Source organism: Pteropus medius, unplaced genomic scaffold (assembly GCF_902729225.1).
Source record: "Pteropus medius unplaced genomic scaffold, Ma_sr-lr_union100, whole genome shotgun sequence".
NCBI classification, from domain to species: domain Eukaryota; kingdom Metazoa; phylum Chordata; class Mammalia; order Chiroptera; family Pteropodidae; genus Pteropus; species Pteropus medius.
In genome coordinates, this window is record NW_024355205.1 from 36,008,332 (window position 1) to 36,030,270 (window position 21,939).

A 21,939-nucleotide genomic window follows, 5' to 3' on the forward strand; every position below is an offset into this window, starting at 1 on the left:
ATTTAGATATTCTTCTGTTGGGTGTGTAAATGTTTTGTAGGGTTATATTTCTCCTTGGATCGATCCCTTTATCATTATGTAGTGTCCTTTGTCTCTGATTATTGCCTTTGCTTTAAAGTCTGTTTTTTTTTCTTATGTAAGTATTGCTACGCCTGTTATTTATTTATTTTTTATTTTTATTTTTTTAATTTCCACATTTCCATTTGTCTGAAGTATCTTTTCCATCCCTTTACCTTTAGTGCCTTTGGGTGTGCCGCTCTGGGGCTTATCAGGTGGCACTCTGTTGAGGCGTAACTCCTGCCTCTGGGTGTGTTGGTGTGGAGCCTTTTGGGAGGCTGTCCATGCAGGCCAAGGTCAGCCTCTGCCTGCCACTGGCCCGAGGCTACTTGATAGGAGCCACAAAGCGATCTGTGTTTAGTCGCTCCTGAGCTGGACCTAGAACATGCAGTGAACCAAGGCCAACTGCCGTCATTACTGAGCCTGAGGCAGCTCAGCAAAAGCCCAAGAGCATCCCTAGGCCTTAGGACGCCTGCCAGCCGCCTGTCAGATTCAGCAGCTGAATGAGCCTCGGGAGCAGTGGAGTTGGATGAGGTGGGTTCTCAGGGAGTCATCAGGGTGGGGCACATGGTGTTCCCCAGGTTGGTATAGATTCAGATTCAGTGCCTGTGCTGAGCCTATGACCACCGGCAAAAGTCTCAGCTCACACCGAGGCCAGCCACTGCCTGTCATGGGCTTGCAGCCAGGGCTGGGGCTGGTTGTCCCTTACTGAAAGTATCTACTGAAGTGTGTGAGCGGATACCTCTTGATTGCTGCTCAAGGAAACTTCTGCTGAGTGGGGGTGGGGAGTGGTGAGCTGGTTGCCTAGTAACCAATCTTTGAAATTGCCACTGGGCGGTTTGCAAGTTGGATGGGGTGGGGCCTCAGGGAGAAACAGAGTGGAGGAGTAGATCTCACTGGGCCAGTGCAGATTCAGAATTGGCTGTGCATGGGGTGGACTCAAACAGGCAAGATGGTGCCCACCTGCAGCCCGCACAGGAGGAGAGCTCAACAAAAGACAATGGTGGCTGTCTCTCCAGCCCTCGCCCTGAATCCACACAACTCAGTCTTTCCTTGTATGTCTCTGGCGCCTCTTGAGCTGCTGTCCCTCTGCCGGAGCCTGGGGTCAGTGCTGGTGAGCAAGTGATTCTGTGCGCGAGCCCTTTAGGGGGACGTCTTGGTTTCCAGCCGCATTCCTTCTCACCTGGATGGCTGGAGTCCTTACTGATTTTCACAGCCAGATGTTGTGGGGACTGTTCTTCCTGGCATTGCAGCCCCTGGCTCTTCCGGAGGACCTCTGCAGCTAAGATATCCCTCCCGATGCTCAACCGCCACACGTGGTGTGGGACCAGCTGTGCCATGACTCCACTCCTCCTACCAGGCTTGAGGTGGTCTCCTCTTGGTATCCCATTATAGTTGCTCTGTTCAGGTAGTTTTTGGATGGTTCTCCATCTTGGCCGGAACCACTGTTGCCATTTAAAAGTCCCCCTTCATGCAGGTAGATTCTAAGTAGGTCACCTCTCTACATTTTATTAGGAGGCTGTTATTTTAATTACTTCTTTATTAGCTCAAAAGTATGTTGTAAAGACATTTTTTTGGGTGGGGGGGACGTTTTAACCATTGTCAAATTATTTCATGTCCACTGTGCTCTCATACACAACCATGTCAATTCCACTTCAAATCTAGAAGAATTTGACCTTTCTCAATTTCTATGAATTGCGTTATTTTCAAGATGAAATCGCAAGTGTCACCGTGCACAGTGTACCTAATGAGACCACGTCAAGTGATTGTTTCCCGAGCAGATATCCAAAGGAATTGAAGAGCCCTATGAATCAAGCAAACTAACATCACGGAAGTCTTAGGAATGGCCTGGAATATTGCCTGAGTGCTCACCAGCTCCTGGGTACCAGGGCTACTTATTTGACTTTCGCAAAAACTTTAGGAGGTAGTTGATGTTATTTTCTCATTTTACAAGTTCGCTATTTCTCATATATAGAGAACATTGTCTTAAGAAGGTGAGTATGCCCAGAGCCTCACAACTAACAAGTGTCTGACTTAAGATCTGACCTCGTTCCTTGAACTCTTGACGTGATTATCTTCAGTATGTAGCATTTTCCGCTCTCGTTTCCCATTTCGTTTTTTTCCTGCCCTCCTTTCTAGATTAACTATGCTAAAGCATAGTCTACTTTGGTAACAGGATATTTACATATTTATCAGTGATTTTGTTTTAACGTTTGGCTAAATTCAGTCCTACGTTTAGTTTTATTGCTGCTTTTTTCTATATTTGTTTTCTAAATTCTTGACAGCTTAGCTTTTTCTTCTTTTTCTTTAATCATGAAAATACCGAAGGCTACGCATTTGCTTGCGAGAGCGACTGTGAACACCCTAAAAAATTATATCTAGTGTTCTCGTTTGTATTCTTTTATAACTAATCTGTTATTGCACATTTAATTTCTCCTTTGACCTCATAGTTCGTTTTTTTTATTTCTAATTAGTCATGATTTTCTTTTATGATTTTGATTAAACTTGATGTTAATCCTGGTTTTTTTTGCTTTATGACCAGGATGATGGCCTGTTGTTTTCCTCTTAAATCTGCCTACAGTTACGTTGCTATGCAGAAGTACACACAGTTATAATAATGGAAATGCTGGTTTCAGATGATAATGATGAGGATTTGAAAGCGGTGCTTAGAAGTCATTTATTATAGTCTAACTTTGCATTCTTGTTTCTCCAGCTTATGGAGTTTTTTTTTCTTTGTATTATTAAAACAAAATATATAGTCTTAATAAAATTATGAGGGCACATTGCCGGTTTTAGTTTCTATAGGGAAATGGTTCCCAGCCTGTTTTGTAACAACCGGCACTCAAAGCCAGATACGACATTCCTGGTTGCTGGTGCCGTGGAGGTGCCAGTGGAGGGGGAGTCGAGAATGAGAACAGTGGCAGCAGCTGCGGGGACCCGTGCTTCATGAACAAAGGCCCGTGGAACATTTCTGGGTGATCCTCAGATTTAACCTTACATATCATCAACCTTCATTGCTGTAACATCTCGAAGATCAAGGCCATTGATCACGTTTGGAATTGACAACATTTAGATCTGTCATCTAAACAAATAAATCGAAGGGCTAAACACACTCACAAAACCACATCCTTTATCTTTGTCCTGCAGCTTGATCACAAGAAGTGAAGGGCTGGAAGCGCTAATTAATCTGACTAGACCGAATTTATCTTGTAACCACAGGGGTGATTTTAGTGGTTTGATGCCCCTTTGTGGACTCACACGTAAACTGAGGCAAACCGACCTGCCCAGTAACTGCACAGACAGCATCCATCACTGACTTCAGTGTAGGGTGGGCCTGCACTTCTTGACTAACCTTATTTTGGAGGAAGATGGAGAAGATAATCCTGTCCTGTCATTTACAAGAATCATTGAAGTTGGTGAAGATAAAGCGGACCAGAATGCAATTTCTGTAGGATCGCTCGAGCCGCAGGAGGCGCAGTGTGGGATGAGCACAGTGTGCCACCTTCTGAAGCCCTGTTCGGTGACAGTTCACTGCCAGGGCTTCTCGCTGTTGTTACTGTGCAGCTGTGAGAAGGCTTCTCCCGGAACGGAAACTTCTTCTGATCATTTTGTTTCACAGAGGATAAAATGGACTTGACGTCAACTGTTTTCCTAAAGCCTTAAATCAGGGCAGATTTCAGTTTTCTGGGCAAATCCCTTTCTTGGAAGAAAACTTTATTTCTAAATCAGTTTTATTATTTTTTTCCTGCTGCTATTCTTTAAGTTGGATTTTTTTCCCCCCTGACGATCTTGTTTCAGACTTCTTTCTCTGGAGTTGTTCCAAACACTTCATTGGTCTTTGTGAGAAATATTGTTTGGTTTTAAAATTACAGTAACAATCAGAAAGTGTTTCTAGCCTCAATATAAAATTAATGTTAAGTTGCCAAATCTCACTTATTTAATCGTACTTAGGGAAAATGAACATATTCTTGAATACTTGATTAAAAAAAAAGCCAGCTACCAGTCAACAAATGAAAGTGTTGTTAAGTGGGACAGTAGAGATCCCTAACAAACCCATCCGTGGTTAACAGTTTTAATGAACTTTTAAGAAGTGTTATATTTTCACTGTGAATCATTTCACATTAAAATCTGGTTTTCCTGCCAAAGCTATCTTTACCGAAAGCTGTATGCTTTTCGTCAGATCTCGAGTCAAGCGAGTGTGAGTGAGCTGGTAGCAGATTCCAGAGGAAACCCGGATGTCAGAGGGGGTGTTTTTGGAGCCGCTGTGTCTTGGTTCTGTGACCATCTTAGCCAGTCTCACGATAGTGTCTCATTTAATAACTACTTGGGGCATTGGTGACCTAGGTCAGCGAAATTTCTTCTCTCAGACGTTTCTGGGTTCCTCCATGGATTTCTGGTGTCTGTGCTGGGTTTTCAAGTGAGAAACAGAGAAAAACTTAGGAGTCGACTGGCTTTTGAGTAGGAGGTGATATTTTCATATTATCACCTTCTATTTCTATTTCAGGGAAGGCAGTTTCTATAGATTCACTGGAGAGCTATGATGGCCTAGAGGTGGCCGGTCTGCTTTCTGACAACTTTCTACTGGTTGCGTTTTCCCCAAATAGAAATACAAATCTAGTGGGGAAAAATTATGTGGTTAAAAAAAAAAAAATCTCTTTCACACTATTCACAGGGAAAGGAGGAAATGCTATGACAGCTACCTTAAATGTTGCCGTGGGGGAGTTCCACCCAACACTGCTGTTGTGTTTGTCACTTAGCAAAAGGCTCATTGCAGATATTCAAGTAATAACCGCTTAGAGTAATTTTATTCATTTATTCACTTAGCAAATGCATAAGTGTTGTAGGTCTGCCGTTACAAAGTACCTCTGAGTGATTTAAACAACAAGAACTTAGCGTCTCACAGTCTAGAGGTGGAAGTCCGAGACCAAGGTGTCATCAGTGTTGGTTCCTTCTGAGGCTGTGAGGGGCATCTGTCCTGTCCCTCTCCCCCAGCTTCTGGTGGTTGCTGGCCGTCTTTGGCACCCCTGGGCTTGTGGAAGCATCACCCTGATGTCTGCCTTCTCCTTCACCTTCATATAGTGTTCCGTGTATGTGTGTCTATGTCCAAATTTCCTTTCTTTTTCTTTTCTTTTTTAAAATACAACCTCATTTTAACTAATTACATCTGCAAATGACCTTATTTCGAAATGAGGTCACCTTCTGAGGTCTTGGGAGTTACGAATTTGGGGAGAACACAATTAAACCCATCACTAAATATTTATGTACTCACTAAATGTTTTATTGAGTGTCCATTATGTGAAAAGTGTTGAGATTTAAGTAAATATGAAATAAATATTTCCTGTCCCAAGCCACTTACATTACAGCAGGAGAGAGATGTATAAACGGATAACTGTAACCCGGTGTGCTATGGTAAAGGTATGCACAAGGAACTGTGGTACCGAGAAGGGGGATGAATAAGCTCCCTTGTCAGGGGGAGGTCAGAGAAGCTTCATGAAATGGGCAGAGTTTGAGCTGCATCTGAAGGGCTTCCCAGGATCCCATGAGGGAGACCATTGGTGTTCAGGACAGAAGGAGCAGCACAGAAGCCTGAAACAAAATGGCGCATTCAAATGGACCTTGAATCCATCTGGCGGCAGGAGTGTAGGGTGCACTGTGGAGGTAATGGGTGGACACTGCAAATTTTAAGCATTGAGTGACACTATTGGACTTGAGGTTTTGAAAAGTTCTTCCGATCGACAGGATGGGGGCTGCATTGGAGGTGGTTAAGTCTAGAATTTGGGAGACAAAGCAATGCGATGGGCCTGGGTCTGGCACTTGTGTCATGGAGTGGGATTCCGGGGCCCTTCAGCCTGAAAGGAGGGCTGGAATTTTAGATGTCTGTGGGCTATTGAGTTGGCATTTGGATTTGGAGTTAGGCAGAAAAGTGCGGAAGGACAAAATGGCTTTGGGGATTATTTTGCATGCTCACGTGGACGTGGACAAGGGAGACGATGCCAATCAGAAGAGAGGATCGGGGGGCATGCCTGGATTTTAGGAGCAAGACGAGGGAGAAAAGCCAACGAAGGAGAGTCAGAGTAAATAATCCAAGAGATGGGAGGAGAACCAGATGAGCACACCATAGAAGCCAAAGACCAGGGTGGCTACAAGAAGGAAGCTTGGGCAGAAGCACCCAGCATCCCTAGGTGGTCATGGGAGCTCGAGCCTGCACAGAGCCAACGTGTCTTGCGGCTCAATGTTGACACGGTGTCTTTCTAAGTCTTATCTGATATATATATATATGTATCACTAGTTTGATGTCCAAAAGGCAACTTGACTTTTTACTGAAATCTTTCAAAGAAACCGAAGACAACTTCATTCATGATGCCCAACAAAATTTAAAATTCTCCCCACCTTCTAAGTTTCCCTGTCCTCTAAATTCTCCAAATGTCTCCCAGTTCAGCCCTTGCTAGCCCTTTCTCTCTCCCCAGCATCTCTGATCTTCCATTCCACTAGTCGGTTTTATTCCATTCCACTAGTAACTCTGCCTTTTCCAGCATTTCTCAATTCTCGCCTCGTCCATTACCCTAATTTCGTGCAAGAGACAGTCAGGGTTCTTGGTAGACCGGGGAGGAGAACAGGCTCTGAGAATTCTTGTGTCGTTTTTTGATGCAAGGCAGACTGTTGGTTACCCTTTGGCTGAGTGATTTCAGAGAAGCAGTGGGAGTGGAAGCACATTGCAGTGGGTCAAAGATTAACTCGACAAGGAGGTACACATGATGAATACAAGATATTTATTCCAGAAATTGACCTGGAAGGAAGAGAAAACAAGAGGGTGGCTAACTGTCAGATGATTGAGATAAAGTCCTTTAAATATTGTTTTTGCGGAGTGAATTCTTGTTTTGCAATCACACTCGAAGCAGAAATTCACCTGGGCAATAGCTGTCATCATAAGAGAAAAATCAATACCATTTGCACTGCTCACTGTTTATATGAATCGTCGCTGCAGCTGATGAGGAAGAAATTGACAGTAGCACCAGACCGGAAGCCTGGATCCTAGAATATGGCCATTTTCTACTTGCGCATTAGGCAGACAGGGATGGAGGTGTGAATGTGGATGCACCTTGAGAAGAAGGAGTGAGCAGAGTGATGGAGCTTCCGGATGCAGGGAACGCGTCCTTCGTTTTATGGTCATAGACTCTCCCCAGATTATTCGTCTCAGGTAATTTATTCAACAAATATTTGTGCATCTCCTACTATTTCCTCCCCACAGTGCTAGGCCTTAAGGTTCCTGGGGTTCCTGGCAGATACGATATCTTGTCATTTCTGTGCTAAGTTTTTCCTCACCCAAAGATTCCCAGTGGGAATCTTCTATCAGAAGGCTGAGTGATTTGGATCTGGGTGCAGGGGTGTGGTTGCCCTGATTCATCTGGCGGGGGGAGTGGATGTAGGCAGGTGGCTCCATCTATTGCACGAGGGCCACGAAGGTGGCCTTGACTAGCTCTCACACCTCGGTCCCTTGATAATAAGAGAATCCTAAAAAGTAGGTGCGACTCAGCCTTACTTGTCACCACTGGGGGTGGGATGTTCCCAAATTCAGTCATTTGGGGAAAGCTCAGTTTCAATCATTATGTGTGCCAACGTTCGCTCTTCCTGCTTCTGCACTTGGGTAGGACCTGGAAGTCCAAGGTGGTTCGCGGAATACGGCTGTGGAGGTGTCTGCACTATGACCCGGCTAAAAGCATTCATAACTGGCATAGTATTTGTACACAAATAGCGATGCGAAATTTGTTTCTAGGATGTCATATAGAAATTTTTGCCTAATCCTTCCTTGTGATTGCTGATTCTCCTCAAACGCCTATGGTTTTACTCTCTCCGGCTCATATTTGGAAATGAGTGTCTAGGCTGAATCGCCTTGGAAGCTTGAATGAAGCTTCTGCTACAACTGCATAGGTCAGTGTTTGAATCATGAGGAGGGGGCCTTAACCCTCTCCCATCGGCAGGTTTCTTGGCCAAGTGTCATGGCCTCACCATTTTGTCCAGAGCCTGGGGACAGGGTCTGCTTCACATCAAGTGATCTTAAACTAATAGTCATGAAGTTTCGCTCTATTTCCATTGGAAAAACAAGTCCGAGTGCATTCTCTAGTCACGCGTCATCATAGATGCTTCTCACTTTCCAGAAGACAATCTGCGAGTGGCGACCGGCGGGAGGAAGCTATGTGATCACCGTCTAGGAAAAAAATGACAGGCCTGAGAAAGTAGGTTATCCCTTTGAGGTAGAAATCACCCAAGTGTTACAAGAGCCTCTGCTGTGAAACCAGAATGTTCTCCCTCGCCTCCTGCAGTGAAGTCGAGGGCAAAAATAGCCCACAATCCAAAGGACATTCCGGCAGAAGATTAATGGCGGTAATTTCAATGAACGAGGGCAGCCTCGGGCGTGGGCCTGCCTGTGCAAACCACACACATGTCCTGTGGATTCAGCTTTTCGCTCGTTTGTAGGTTTTTGTGGCTGTCATCCTCTGTCAGGGTTGGGAGGCGGCCGTGAGTGATGAAAGCCGTGGAGAGAGAGTTTCTCCACAGTCGGAGGAAGCAGCGGGTTGAGCGTGACCTTTGGGCGCCAGGGAGATTGAAGCCGCGTGAGTCGGGAGTTTCCGCGGAGGTGTAGCTGCTCCTGTGTCTCTTCCAGTACGTTGACAGACACGTGTGCTTTTGAAGTGTTCGCCAGGCAGCTGTGGTTTGTTATTGTGTATGCACTATTTTCTGAACGAAGGTGATCTTCCATCGTAAGAGTCATGTGCCTACATCCTGGGGCCAGCAGGCGAATGCTGGAGGTCGCGTTGACACATGCACCAGTAGCCCCCACCCCTATCTTTCTTGTCTGCACAGCTTTTTCCCCTTCACGCTAAAGCAGCCTGACTCATGGTTCTGGACACTCCCAACGGTGCTTCACGCTTCACGCCTCACGTCTGATAACCCACCAGCTCCTCAGTGTGAACAGTGGGGTGAAACTCTTCGTATGCTCCTGCTTCCTCTTCCACTGAAAAAAGCCATGCTCTGTTTCTTCTGAGAAATAATTGAAGTCTTATGAAATGTACATAAAGCAAAAACGCCAAAAGCACTGACAAATTTCGTACAGCGGTTTCATCCCAGGGAGATGCCATCCCATGCAGATGTTGGTGTTCACGTAGGAAGACGTATCCGCGTTGTGCAGAAGCATGACCCGGCTTCTGGAGGTGTGGGCATCTTCTCGTGGGTCCATTCAGAGCTTTCCTTTGGGCTCCCACGTGCCAAATACTGCACATCGGCAGACGCTACGATGGCGAAAAACACAGAAAATGGTCCCTGTTCTGTCCTTCTGGAGTTATTCATCAATGCAAAAGGTGGATGGCACAAAGAATGAATAAAATCTGATCCCATTAAGGAAATTCATAAAATACCATACAATGAGTGCCATGAGTGGTAAATAGAAGAGCGATTTGGCAGTCGGGTAAGCTAGAGTTAGCCGAGCAGAAGCGGGGTGGGGTGGTGGCCGGAAGAAGCTGGGAACACTCATGGCGGGGCCTGGGAACGCGCATGGCGGGGCCTGGGAACGTGCATGGCATGGGCTGGGAGTGCGCACGGTGGGGGCATTTACACAGGAAGGAAAGAACAGGTCTTTTCCAGGGAGCTGAAAGGGAACAGTGTGGCCCGAGGGTGGAGGCAGGGAGTCCCCCAGAACAGGTAACGCAGGACATGGGCTGATGTATAAGGAACTCGGTGGGTCTATCAGTCCGGACTGCCAGTCAACACCTTAGATGCTGGTGGAACTTGTTTGACTAGCCATTAAGGGTATGTGATGCAGCATACACACCCTGCGTGCTGGGTCATGTTTTTATGGTCTCTTGTTTAGGGCACTTCGTATAAATTGAAATGTTTGAGCAGGCCATAATTTCCAGAATGATCACACTCCCTTGTTTTAATAGTTTTTCTTCCTACTCTGCCCCGGTCCTGCAGTTCGCACGCTGAATTCCTGTCACTCTCAAATTCTTTTCTGAGAGCACTCAAGCAGCCTCTGTTCTATGGCGCTACCATTTGGGCCACAGGCATCCAGAATAATCGGGGAGAAGAAATCTCTGGTATTTGTTTTCAGGATGTTTGATGTGGGGCTAAAGAATACTGCATTCTTTTATTTTACCAGGCCCAGGCAAGCAAAGGGCTTTCCCCAAGTGTTCAGATTTTTCTAACATGATTGATTGATTGCATAGAATAATCAGCAACCCCGTTCTTCTCTATCATTTTTTTGGGGTCTGTTATTCATTCGTTTGGTTTGGTTTTTGGTCAGAAGAAAGGCACCCATTCGCAGCTTATTGAGTAATCAAAAACTTATTTTTTAAAAAAGCCCGTGGTAGATCAGCTTTTCCAAATCTATGGATGCCATTCGTTGTTGTTGTTATTTCTTTTGATGTGTGACTAAAACTGTTCAGCAGAATGTCCAGTGTTGTTATTTGGGCTCTTCAGAAAAGAATGCTTTAGAGATTTCAAAGAATCCAGTTTCAAAAACTTCGAGTCATGCTCGGGTTTTTTTTTTTTTTTAAGAGGTAAAGCGAGGGATTTATTGAAAGCGCAGAGTTACAGCTCTCTTGCGAAAGTGGATGCCCCCGAGTAGAAAAAAGCTGCTTCTTTTATAGGTTTTTACGCTAGCTACCCGTTCTGGCCTGGCGAGAAGTGGACTGATGGAACGTGCCTTTTTCTGACTGGTTGGTTTAAAGGTTTCTGTGTGTTTTTGTCTGATTGGTTGGCACGTCTCACAGTTGCGGGCAGGGGACTTCAGGGGCTGGGTGTAGCCTTGAACTAGGTTTTCCTACCATGGACTGCTCTGTTCTGCCTAACATCTACTAACTTTTCTATCTCGGTACCCCTTCTGAACACGTAACCCTGACTGCCGTTAGGGTGAGGGGACAATGACCGTTCTGGCTGCTTCATGTAAGGAAGGGCATTGAAAGGACCGGCAGTCGGGCGGTCCAGAGTTCTAAGGTCCATAGTAGAAGGACATGTTCATTCGAGGTTCCATACTGAGGACCATTTGCAGCTTGACGGCCTCTAGGTGAGAAGAAACAAACTTTGTTAAAAGAGGTGAGAGACAGGGCCCAGTCCCCAGGGCTGTGATAACCGTCAGTGTGGGTCCTGCAGAGGGAAGAAGCCAGGCACCCAGCTCCCAGTCTTCAACAAGGACTCCCATGATTCGCCCGCTTGTTGGCGGACCCTTGAGGCCCTGTCAGTGAGCTTTTCTGCCACAGCCCTGACTAAGCCGGATGGATCGACATAAGAATATTGTCCATGTAAGCTGAAGGGTTGCATTGGTTGGATGTTCAAATGCAAATAAAAATTGTCAGTCCGGGTATACTGGAATGCAGGAAAAGGCATCCCTAAGATCTAGTACCGTCAACAACTTGGTTTCCTCAGGACTTTGGGCAGGTAGGGTATAAAGGTTGGGGACAGCTGGGTGCATAGGAATTACTGTCACACTGATAATATGGAGCCTTGAATGAGTCTCCCTTCCCCATTAGGTTTCTGTACCCCCAGCTGGGGGTAGGACATGACTGCTGCATTCCTTGAGAAGACCCCGTCCCTTTAAAATTTCTATTATTTTAATGAGACCGTCCTGTGCCTCAGGTTTTAAAGGGTATTGTTTTCGGCAGGGAGAAAAGGTGGCGTCCTTTAGATGACTGTGAACAGATGTGGCTGTCAAAGCTCGGGCAAAGGACCCTTGAGTGGCCCAGACCTCAGGGCTAACATCGGTTTCAACTAAGGGAAGGTAGTTCAGTCTGTCCTGGGGCCCCTGAAACAACGATTCCTAATACAGTCGTGATGTCTCTCCCTGGTAACGGGGTAGGGCTTTCTGGCATGATCAGGAAGGGCTGAGAGAATCTAAAGGCTCCCCACACACAGCCTAAAGGCTGAGAAAAGAATTCGTACTTGGCTTCCCGGTGACTCCTCATATAGTCAGCCAGGGGGTGGAGGGGGTTCCAGGATTAGAGAGCAGGACAGAGAGAGTGGCTCCTGTATCCAGAAGGAAGTACATGGGCTTTCCTTCGACCTCTAGGGTCATGTGGGGCCCCGGCATCCCCATGAACAACTGGGTTAAAGGAGCCACAGTGAGGACCCCCAGCCCCTTCAGGCCTGTGTGTCTACTGGGCCTTTGAGGACAATCTGCTTTCCAGTGACTACCTCTGCGGATAGGACGGGGCCCCGAGGGTCCCCTCTGTGGTTCTTGCCGTCGGGGACAATCTTTTTTCCAGTGGCCTGACTGTCCACAGCTGTCACAGCTGGTATTTTGGTCCTCGGTGCCCTGAGGCCGAGCCGTTTGTAAGGCCAGCACTGTTACCTCTGTCTTTTCCTTAATTTTCCCTTTCCTGGTCCCGTGCCTCCTCTTGGTCTCCATTATAAAAGACCGTGGCGATGACCTTGAGTTGTCGATCTAGAGTCCCTTCGGTCCAACGGCCCACTTCCGTAATTTCCTCCCAAGGTCAGAGGTGGATCGAGTAACAAGCGTATCCTTTAAAATTAGTTCACCTTCTAAGGTGTCCGGCGAGAGAGCAGCGTGTTTGACTAAGGCTTCTCTCAACCTTTCTAAAAATGCCGAGGGATTTTCACTTGGCTGGTGACTGACGGTTGACAGCTTAGATTAATGAAGGGGTTTGACCCTAGTCTTGTACAGGGGGCTCATCGACGGGCACAGCCTCTTTGCCCCTGGTGGGGTCCAGAGAGATCATCTCCCCTCGAACTGTCATCACAGGATGCTAAGTACAGGTCACCTCCAAACTTTTCAGCAGCTTGCAGAGCAGCTTGTTTCTCGAAAGTCGTGGAAGCCTGGTTCAGGAGTAGCATAACCTTTCCAAGAAAGTTCGAACACCTGAGTCGGTTCTTGAATTGCTTCGATATATTTGTCTGGGTCGTGTGAAAACTTGCCCCGGTCCCCTTTAATTTGTCTAAGATCTTGGAGAGAGAAGGGGGCTTGGACCCGTATTGGGCCAGATGCTCTAGTAGATGGGAGTAGGTTGTGTTTGTATTTACAAGTTCCTCTGTTAGGTGACCCCAGAGCAGGGAACCCTGGATAAGGCGGACAGGATGGCGGAGCCAGCGGGGCACTTGAAGGGAGGGTTGACGGGTTCGGGTCGGATTCTTCTGGATCTTTGGGGTTTGCTTGTGGCAGGTTTGTTAATGAAGGATTTGTTTGGCGAGGAGGCCAGGAGATGACAGCCCGAGTTGCTGGGTCAATTTTACAAGTCTCACAGAAGTCAGGGTTATCTCTCAAGGCAAAAATAGTTTGCCCACAGGGTAGCTCTGACCATTTGCCTTCCTGTCTGCAGAAGGGTCTGATCGTAAGATGGTGCTGTAATTTATACTTCTTCCCTCCAGGGGCCAGACGTCCCGTCATCTAGTGTGTACTTGGACCACACATCTGAACGGAAGACGAGGTGCCGTTTCCGTAGAGACTGGGGATCAAACTGGTCCCAGTGTCTCAGGGTACATCTCAAAGGGGTGCAGGCGGTTGAAGGTTTGTTACCCATCTGGAAAGGGAGGAGAGAACAAGGTGTCCCTTACTGTCTCTTCCTGCTGCCACCGAGTCCTAGGGCATCCCCTTGTAGATTCTGGCGCTCTGCGCAGATAGATGTCGGCATCCGAGGGGTCATGGGTCACCAGGAGTAGTCGCGCTTACCTGGGCCACCACACACACCCTTATGGCCTCCTACTATGTGTCCATGGGGTGGACCCCTTTCTCCCTTTTTGAATCGACTGAGATGTGGTCAGTAAAATTGGTGGCCAAGGATTAGGTGTCGGGTGATAGAAGGATGTCATCCCTGACGTTTGGCATCTATGAAATTTCCCGAACGGAACTTAAACCAATCCTCAGTATGAACTAGAAACCGGACAACCGAGATGACCAGACTCTGGAAGAGAGGGACAGTTTTAACTGTTAACTAATTCTCTGGGAGGAAAAGTTAGTTGGCTCCATATTCCAGGTAGATTTGTGAAGGTCAATGGGGCCCTTTAAGAAAAACAAGTTTCAGAAATTTTCTGCCAAGATACCATGAGACCCCTGGCAAGAAGACAGGTGACTTAGGAGGCAGGCAAGATATTCGGGCCTTGGGGATCGGAACCCCCCGAGGGATGGAGCAATCGTCACAATGTCTACAGGTTTGGGAAGCCTGGCAGAAACCGCAGACATCTCGGCAGCAGCACTGAGGACGTGACCATCTGTCCTTCAGGGCCCCTAAAGGGGCATGACAGGGTTCGGCAAATGCCCTAGCAGGTCGGGAAAGGAGGAGTCCCTTAAGAGCCGGTTCATTCTGCTACTGAATAGCGCCCATATCTCTTACCGTGAAGGTGACGGAGGTTTGGTGTCAGTGGACAATGCGTGTGGCTTTCGGAGAGGGTCCGATGCGGGGAGGCCCTGGATGGCACCTCGTTAGGGTATCGTGGGAAAGAGAAGATGACAGCAACAGGTGGGGGCCCACCAAAGGGACGCCCTAACGGGCAGGCGGTCTGAGAGAAGCTGGGGGAATCTTCAGAGCCCGCTATGGAGTAGCCTGGGTCAGGGCACCTCAGTTGTTTCTGGAAGGTCCTCATGGACACATGTCACCTGGAGTCCTCCATGAAAAGATGATGGAGGACGAGGCCAGCGCCCCGGCAGAATGCCGAGGGGGTGGCCAGTCCCCCCGTAAAGCCTCGCCTCCGAGTCATCAGCTCGGAGGCTGCGCTGTTCTCTCTTAACTGGCTGACGGGGTCCCGAGGGTTTTTTGGACTTAGAAGGGATTTAAGGAGGCCTTGAGGCAGGCGAAGAGTCTAAGGGAGTGAGCTTTAAAGAACGGCGAGAAGCTTGCCTCTCCTAGGGGTCCCGGACAAGCCCCCGAGAAATGCTGTAGGGTTTTTCCTGGGGCGCTCGTCAGTTGTAGCCGTCTGGGATAGCCGTGGTGTCGCGAACTTGCAGAGCGAGGACGCAGACACAAAGGAAGAGGTCGCGTGATGGGGGGTGCCCCTGGCTTTTGTTTAAAGGGTTGGGGGTTGCAGGTAAAGGCGCTTTTTTTCTTTAAAAAAACGTAGTAGAGAAAGCTTCAGCGGGGAGTAGATTGCAGAGCAAGGGGACCGAACCTGGGTGAGCACAGACACCCTCTGTCCCCAGCATGTTCAAGTTCCTGTCCCTGTCGCTGAGTGAGGCGTGAGGCTGGGCGAGGTCCCCTTCCTACGTGGTCAGAGTGAAGAAGAGTCCAGGAGGCCCAGAAATGGAGCCGCCCGGTTGGATGCTCACCCGAAGCCTGGGGAAGAGCAAGCTTTCCCCTGGGGACTGAGTTCGTGTCACCGAGGGAAATCCAAGGGGACCAGGGAACTCGTCACCCCGACCCCCGCCTGCCACGTAGCGGGCGCTCAGTGAACGCAGAGCCGATTCCTGCTGTGGACTGAATCGGGGGTCCCCCCAGTTCATACATATGTGCTAGTGTTTGGAGTTGGGCCTTTGGAGGGTAATTAAGTTTAGATGAGGTCTCGCTGGTGGGGCCCCCACAGTGGTACTAGTGCCTTGTAAGAGACCCGAGAGCTGCAGAGAGTGGGTGCGCTCTCTCTTTCCCTCTTGCTGTCTCTCCCCAACCTCTCTCTCTCTCTCTCTCTCTCTCTGTTGCACTGTGGGTAGGAAGAGAGGCCCATGGGACCCTGAGCTGTTGGTCTGTAAAGCCTAGAGAAGGCGTGTGCACGCCCTGCTGTCATCAGGAAAAGCTGCCCTCCTCACACACTCTCCAAGGCCATGCTCAGCCACCCCGCCTGGTTCTGACTTCACCTCTAAGCTTTCCCTTTGCTCGCTGCCCTGTTTCCGGAGCCTGCCAGGCCCTTTCGACGCCCCGCCTCTGCCCGTGGGCCTCCCTAGAGCAGCTCCCCTGAACTTCCCAGGTGGGATCTCCGTGCTGTCCTCTGGGGACTTCCTGGGAATGTCAGGAGTCTGGGGAATTCTGACTAAAGCCACTTGGGACTCTTGCTGAAGCCGGCGACGCATAGATGGACACAGCAGTCTCAGGGTTGGGGCCTCATCGAGAAGGGGGTTCAGAGGGGCCTGCGGGGAGTCCTCGTTAGGCTCACACACTTCCTCGCTGGCCGCACACGGTTGCTCTGCTTGTCCTGTGGGCTGTCCCCTCGAAGGTTTGTCTTCCTTATCACTGAACCCCGCCCGGGCACCTGGGCCTTGCCTGCCACAGAAGAGGTTTTCGGAGGCAGCAGAAGGGCCTGGGACGAGGGTGCAGTGTTCACCCCGTTGTGACAGCTTTGGGCTCCACTGGAAGCCGTGCTCCTGTCTTAGAGGGCCAGCCTCAAAGGAGGCACAGGAGGCCCGCGAGGCCTTGCCGCCGGGGGCATTTCAGTAATAAGGTTACCTGCAGCCACAGCCAGCACAACAGTGAGTGATGGACGAGACTTCTGTTCGCCGTCCTTGGCTGGGCCGATGAGCTGGTGTGCAAGGCAGAGAAAGAAACCGTTCCTCACGGGATGGGGACACTTGAAGTCCTTTCTCACCAAAGGGGAGCCCCCAGGCACCCTCTAAACACCTCTGCATGCAGACCCCGGCCCCTGCGTGGTCAGGGGCGGCTTGAGTGGACGGCCGCTGCCAAAGGCCACCCCTGTTAGGCCCTGTCGTGCGGCCACACGGAGCCCGAGTAGAAAGTAGGACGTTTCTTACTGGAGACGGGGTCGAAATAGAGTCGATGGTTCATGTTATTAAATAGAAGACAATTTTAAAGTTGTCAGCACCATCGCCATTTTTTCCGTAGAATTAAAAAAACATGTATTTGACCAACAAACGTGGTGACAGCGAGCAGCTCACAAGTGTCCTGCGCTACTGGACCCCAGCCCCGACTCCCAGGGGAGGGGGTGTTTTCAGTCTGTGCGAATGGTCCACCTCAAACTCAGGGTGGGCGCCGCGGCCCGGGGTCGCTGGCCTCGCTCGTTCGCGACGCGGTGCCGCGTTTGGTGGATTCGGAACGAGCGGTTCCCACCGGCGTTTGCGGAGCGGCCGGCGCCGCGTGGGATCAGGCGGGCTGCGTGAAGGCGGAGGAGTCTCAGGCTCCGGCTCTGCTTGCCGGGATCTCCGTGGAACGCACCCTTTGACCCTGAGCTTCTAACCACGGTCCTGGGTGGTCCTTGTGCTCGCCGTGTCTGAGAACGTCTGGACGGCTCGGGCGCAGAGATCCTGGATGTCAGCCATTCTGTATTTCCCAGGATGCCGCTCTGTTCTCCATGGCCCGTGGGATGGCAAGTCTTCCCGGATGTGTGATGGTGGCTCTGGAACGGTGTCCCGAAGGACCCCAGCCTTCTAGACTGCCCGCCACACTCCCTGAGCTCCCGTGGTCTGGAACTGCCTCCCCCGGTCGCACCTGCCACATCCCCCGTGCCCATCAAGAACCATCCTCATGGCCCACCCAGCTGGCTCGGCACTGGCTAGTTCTCTCTCCACCCAGGGCCATGAGCTCCTGGAAACATGCCCTTGGTTGTTTGCTGTGGCCCCAGGTGCTCCCTCTGGCCTCAAGGTTGAACTTGACCATTGCCACCCACTCCAGTTCTTTCCCTTCGGATCCAGGAGCTCCTCCCCACCAGCCCCCATGAACTTGACCTTCCAGACCATTCCATTGGCTTTCCAGTCTTCGGGCATGTGAACTTCAGAACCCTTTGTCTCCAGGCCCCGTGACTTTGACTCAGAGGTCCTGCCCGCCTGGCCTGGGGAGACGGTTAGGCCAGCGGCTTCCAGGTTCCACCCAGACAGCATTTCCCTGCCCTGAAGCTCCCACTTGGTGCTATTGTTTGTTCACTGCGGTTCAGATGTGCTCTGTATCTAAGCTGTGCATATCCCTCTGGGGTCGTAAGAGGGGTGTGCCCCTGGTCCTCTGGGCACCGCAGCCCTTCTGGGCAGAGTCACCCCAATCTGGGGCTGACGCTGGCAGCTGAGATAACTGCACAGGAGCCTGTGGAGGGCGGGAGGCAGAGGAGGTGGGGGAGGGGCCTGCCGCCTGGGTGGCCTTAATCTATAATTCATGCGTACTCCGTATCTACTCCAGTTCTGAGGCTCTGTGTCTGTGTCTGCTTGTAAGTTAAAAGAGCGAAGCCTGCAAAACAGAATCTGCTAAATAAATGGCTGTTTTGTTACTGACTGGCTGGCTGGGCCACACAGCCTGGTCCAGGTGTGCTTAGAAGGTGGGGCTCCGTCCCAGGTAAGGCAGAGCTGCTCTATGTTAAGGGCTCCTGCCCCGCAACTGGCCTGTGAGGGCCGGAAGCTGGGGCACACCCTTTCCTTCCTAGAATGTGCTATTCCAGGTCCTGTCCCTTGTTGGTCCTGGGTGCACCCCCCAAATCCACCTCCGGAGGAAGGTTGGGTCCCGCGTTCTTCAGCACACGACAGAGACTCACTCAGAGATGCGGATGCTTTGTAAATGGGATTGTGAGGCGTAGCTTCTGGAGGGTTTGTTTCTTGGTCACTCCACTGTCAGCAGGAAGAGTGTTCACTCTGCCTCCTGGGTGCCATTTGGCATCTAGTGAGAGATCACTGCAGGCAGAGAGCCAAGCGTCCACCCCTGGGGGTCGAAATCCTTGTGAAGGATCCTGAGAAAGGCGAATTGGGGGAAAGAGAATTTAGGGTTCACTGTTGAGGCAACTTTAACAATGTATTGTGGGGAAAAATGTGATGTTCCCTTCTCGCCCCTTCTCAAAATAAACGACACATTCTAGCCCTGCAAATCCATAATCTCACACAGGAAGGAAGGAAGAGAGTTCTCAGCATCCTGCGCGCACCGGCTCTGACTCCCGTGGTGATTTCTTTGAAAGCGGTGGGGGCACCAGCGGGACAGGCGCTTCCTGGGGTGCCGAGAAGATCAGGAGCTGGACTAAGCCGGCCTCCAGAGAGCTAGCTCGTTCTGGAAAGCTCCCTCCACTCTTTTCTCAATGTATTTGATTATATTCGGGATAGAATTTTAACTTGATGAAATTCGAGGTCCTCTTTTACCATCAAAATAACCAACCCTTTCTTCATTTTACTCAGTCCGTTTCTTTTCTTTCTGGCCCCTCTGTCATCTCACTTAGGATGATATTCTGAAGACGACGCTGAGTCACGAATCCATGGATTCCAACCCTGTGCTAAATTCTCGAAGCGACAGCCACTCTGTTGTGCAGAGAAGGTCGACATCGGCATGTGTAGTTGGAGTGTCTGTCATGGGCGTCCTTACGAAGCTCTGGGCGCTGTCCTACGCCTTTAGGCCAGATATTTTCTTGCTGCTGCTGTCGCGGACAGGGGCACTAGATGGTGGCATTTGGCTTGGTCGTACCCGTTTTGTGGATGAGAAAGCAAGGCTGGGGTGGGGCTCTGAAGTGTCCTCGAGGTGGACGGGTGGCAGACACTCGGGCACGGATGACGCGTGAGCGGTTCGAATGGTGCTGTTCTCTTTGTTTGTCCTTTATAGCGATGCTTGAGGAAGAAAACCATCATTTTGGGTAAACGAACCAAGCCCAGAACGTGAGCGTGCAGAACGGCAAAGCCGACAGCACTTTGGAACGGATCTCCTCCGCCCCGTGGAACCTGCCGTGGGGCTTGGTCTCCAACTCAGATGTTCACCTGACCCAGGAAAACGTGAGCTATCTGCTTTCATGATGCTATCATTAATGCGAATCGCCGGGATTTGTTGAGAATGACAGAGATGGGTGGGCAAAAGGTGAGAACATCAGACAAGATTTAAAAGGGTAACTGAAAAAAACCAAAAGAACAACCACCGCCACCCAGGTAGAATGCTAACGCAGTTGTGCAAATTAGAAAACTGGTCTTTTTCTGTATGGACGGGATAAGATGGGGCTTCGTGCCGTTGGAGGAGAAGGCAGGCGGTCCGTACGCGTAGCTCTGGGACACGTGGTTTCCAGCCTCGCAGGTTCTCTAGCTGGACTTCATTATGGCGCCGTCGGAGGGCAGAGCTCGAAGGAGCTAGCGAGTGAGGTGGTCCCATATGCTTCGACGGAAGGAATCTGAGACCCCCAAGTGGGGAAGGACAGTGAGCCTCGGGCCAGCACCAGCGCCCAGTCCCCGTGGTCCTGACCGAGCGTGTGGCGTGGAGTGAATGACGCTGGTGGTGCTCTGTGCCTCGCGGTGACCCCGGCATCCCTTCTGTGTGCGGCGAGGTCCCCGAGTTTCTGAAACACGAGCCCTGAGACGTGGGTCTCCTCCCCCATCCCAGCCTCCCTGGGTCAAGCTAAGCGGTGCCTGCCGTTTTTGAGGTCTAACCATTTGATTCTGTTCCTTTCAGATGGCTGCTGTGAAGATGCGACTGATGTATATTTCCCTGGTCCTTCTGGGAGCCCTTTGTGTGTATTTCAGCGTGAACGATCTGTCCTTTCTCCAAAAAGTGCCGTTTGCTTTCAAGAAAGAAGACGGGAGGTTCCTCCAGCTCCCAGACATCGACTGCAAGCAGAACCCCCCCTTCCTCGTCCTGCTGGTGACGTCATCCCACAAACAGATGTTCGCTCGCCTGGTCATCCGGAACACGTGGGGCAGGGAAACGGTCGTGATGGGAAAACGGATAAAAACATTCTTCCTTCTGGGAAGCAGCCCCAGTAAGAACGTGTCGAGAGCGGTAGCCCAGGAAGCCTGGCGGTATCACGATATCATCCAGAAGGACTTTGTGGACGCTTATTTCAACTTGACTCTGAAGACCATGATGGGAATAGAGTGGATCCACCACTTCTGTCCTCAGGCGGCTTTCGTGATGAAAACAGACTCGGACATGTTTGTCAACATCCACTATCTGACTGAGCTGCTGCTCAAGAAAAACAGGACGACGCGTTTTTTCACCGGCTTCTTAAAAATGAACGAATTTCCCATTAGGGAAAAGCAAAATAAGTGGTTTGTCAGTAAATACGAGTATCCGTGGGACAGGTACCCACCTTTTTGCTCCGGCACAGGCTACGTTTTCTCCAGCGACGTCGCGAGTCAGGTGTATGACGTCGCCGGAAGCATCCCCTTCCTTAAACTGGAAGATGTCTTTGTGGGGCTCTGCCTCGCAAAGCTGAAAATCGGCCTGGAGGAGCTTCACTCCAAGCAGACCTTCTTCCCAGACGGGTTGAACTTTTCCACGTGCCGTTTTAAGAAGATCGTGGCCTGCCATTTTATCCAGCCTCAGAAGATGCAGCTATACTGGCAGGCTCTGGAAAATTCCGTGGGGGAAGAGTGTCCAGCTGAGTGAGGGGAGCCCAGCGGCTCATCTGGACACGCTGCAGACGACCCGCGGTGACGGCTTTTGAAAGGTCTTCGGATGGCATCGCTGGGAATCGCCGGGGGTAGGGAGGGAGAAAGGACAGTCAGGACGTCATGAGGTAGAGTCCCAGATCTAAACAAGAATGTGAGCACAAAGGAAACGCTGATGGATTTCCACTGAGGGCCCCAAGTGACAGTGGATTCCATCTCTTGAGCACCTGCACCGTTGACTAGGTGTTTGATGTACACCTACGTTTTCTCATTTCTGGGGCCAGACTCTGTGTGAGGAAGGTGTTGTCATCCCCAGTGACACAGGAGGAAACAGCAGTTAGCGAGGTACAGGAGCTTGTCCCATGGCTCACAGCCAACAAACATCAGAGCGGGGAGGAAATTCGAGGCCCTTCAGAGTCCAGTTGGTGCCCCTGACCCGGTCTCCCCCTCCTGTCGGAGGGCAGGTGGTGAGGCGGCTCAGAGCACAAGGGTTGAAAGCTAAGGAGGAGGGGACTCCTGAAATGGCCGGACAGGCGTCCCCTCCTCCTTAGCTTTCAACCCTTGTGCTCTTTAGTGTTGAGACTGGGGTGAACACAGGACCCCAGCTCCCTTCATTCCTGCAGTGGATCTGGCCGGACACTGTTAGCAGCGTGGTGGCACTCAGCTCGTCA

At 50.1% G+C, this 21,939-nt stretch overlaps 1 protein-coding gene across 5 annotated transcripts in view; it reads left to right on the forward strand.

The window, feature by feature from the left end:
* The window catches only part of B3GALT5 (beta-1,3-galactosyltransferase 5), a 35,953-nt gene extending 14,369 nt beyond the window's left edge, over positions 1-21,584 (forward strand). For 2 of the 5 annotated variants that reach the window (XM_039857760.1, XM_039857762.1), the window contains exons 3-4: positions 19,500-19,666; positions 20,331-21,584. In XM_039857760.1, the coding sequence (XP_039713694.1) occupies positions 20,331-21,266 (936 nt within the window). In that variant the 5' untranslated portion in view covers positions 19,500-19,666 and the 3' untranslated portion in view covers positions 21,267-21,584. Of the gene's footprint in view, positions 1-1,404; positions 1,439-6,677; positions 7,256-10,688; positions 10,782-19,499; positions 19,667-20,330 lie in introns of those variants that run through there. The other 3 variants (XM_039857763.1, XM_039857761.1, XM_039857764.1) reach the window with 3 other exon arrangements.
* Positions 21,585-21,939: the final 355 nt, after the last annotated feature.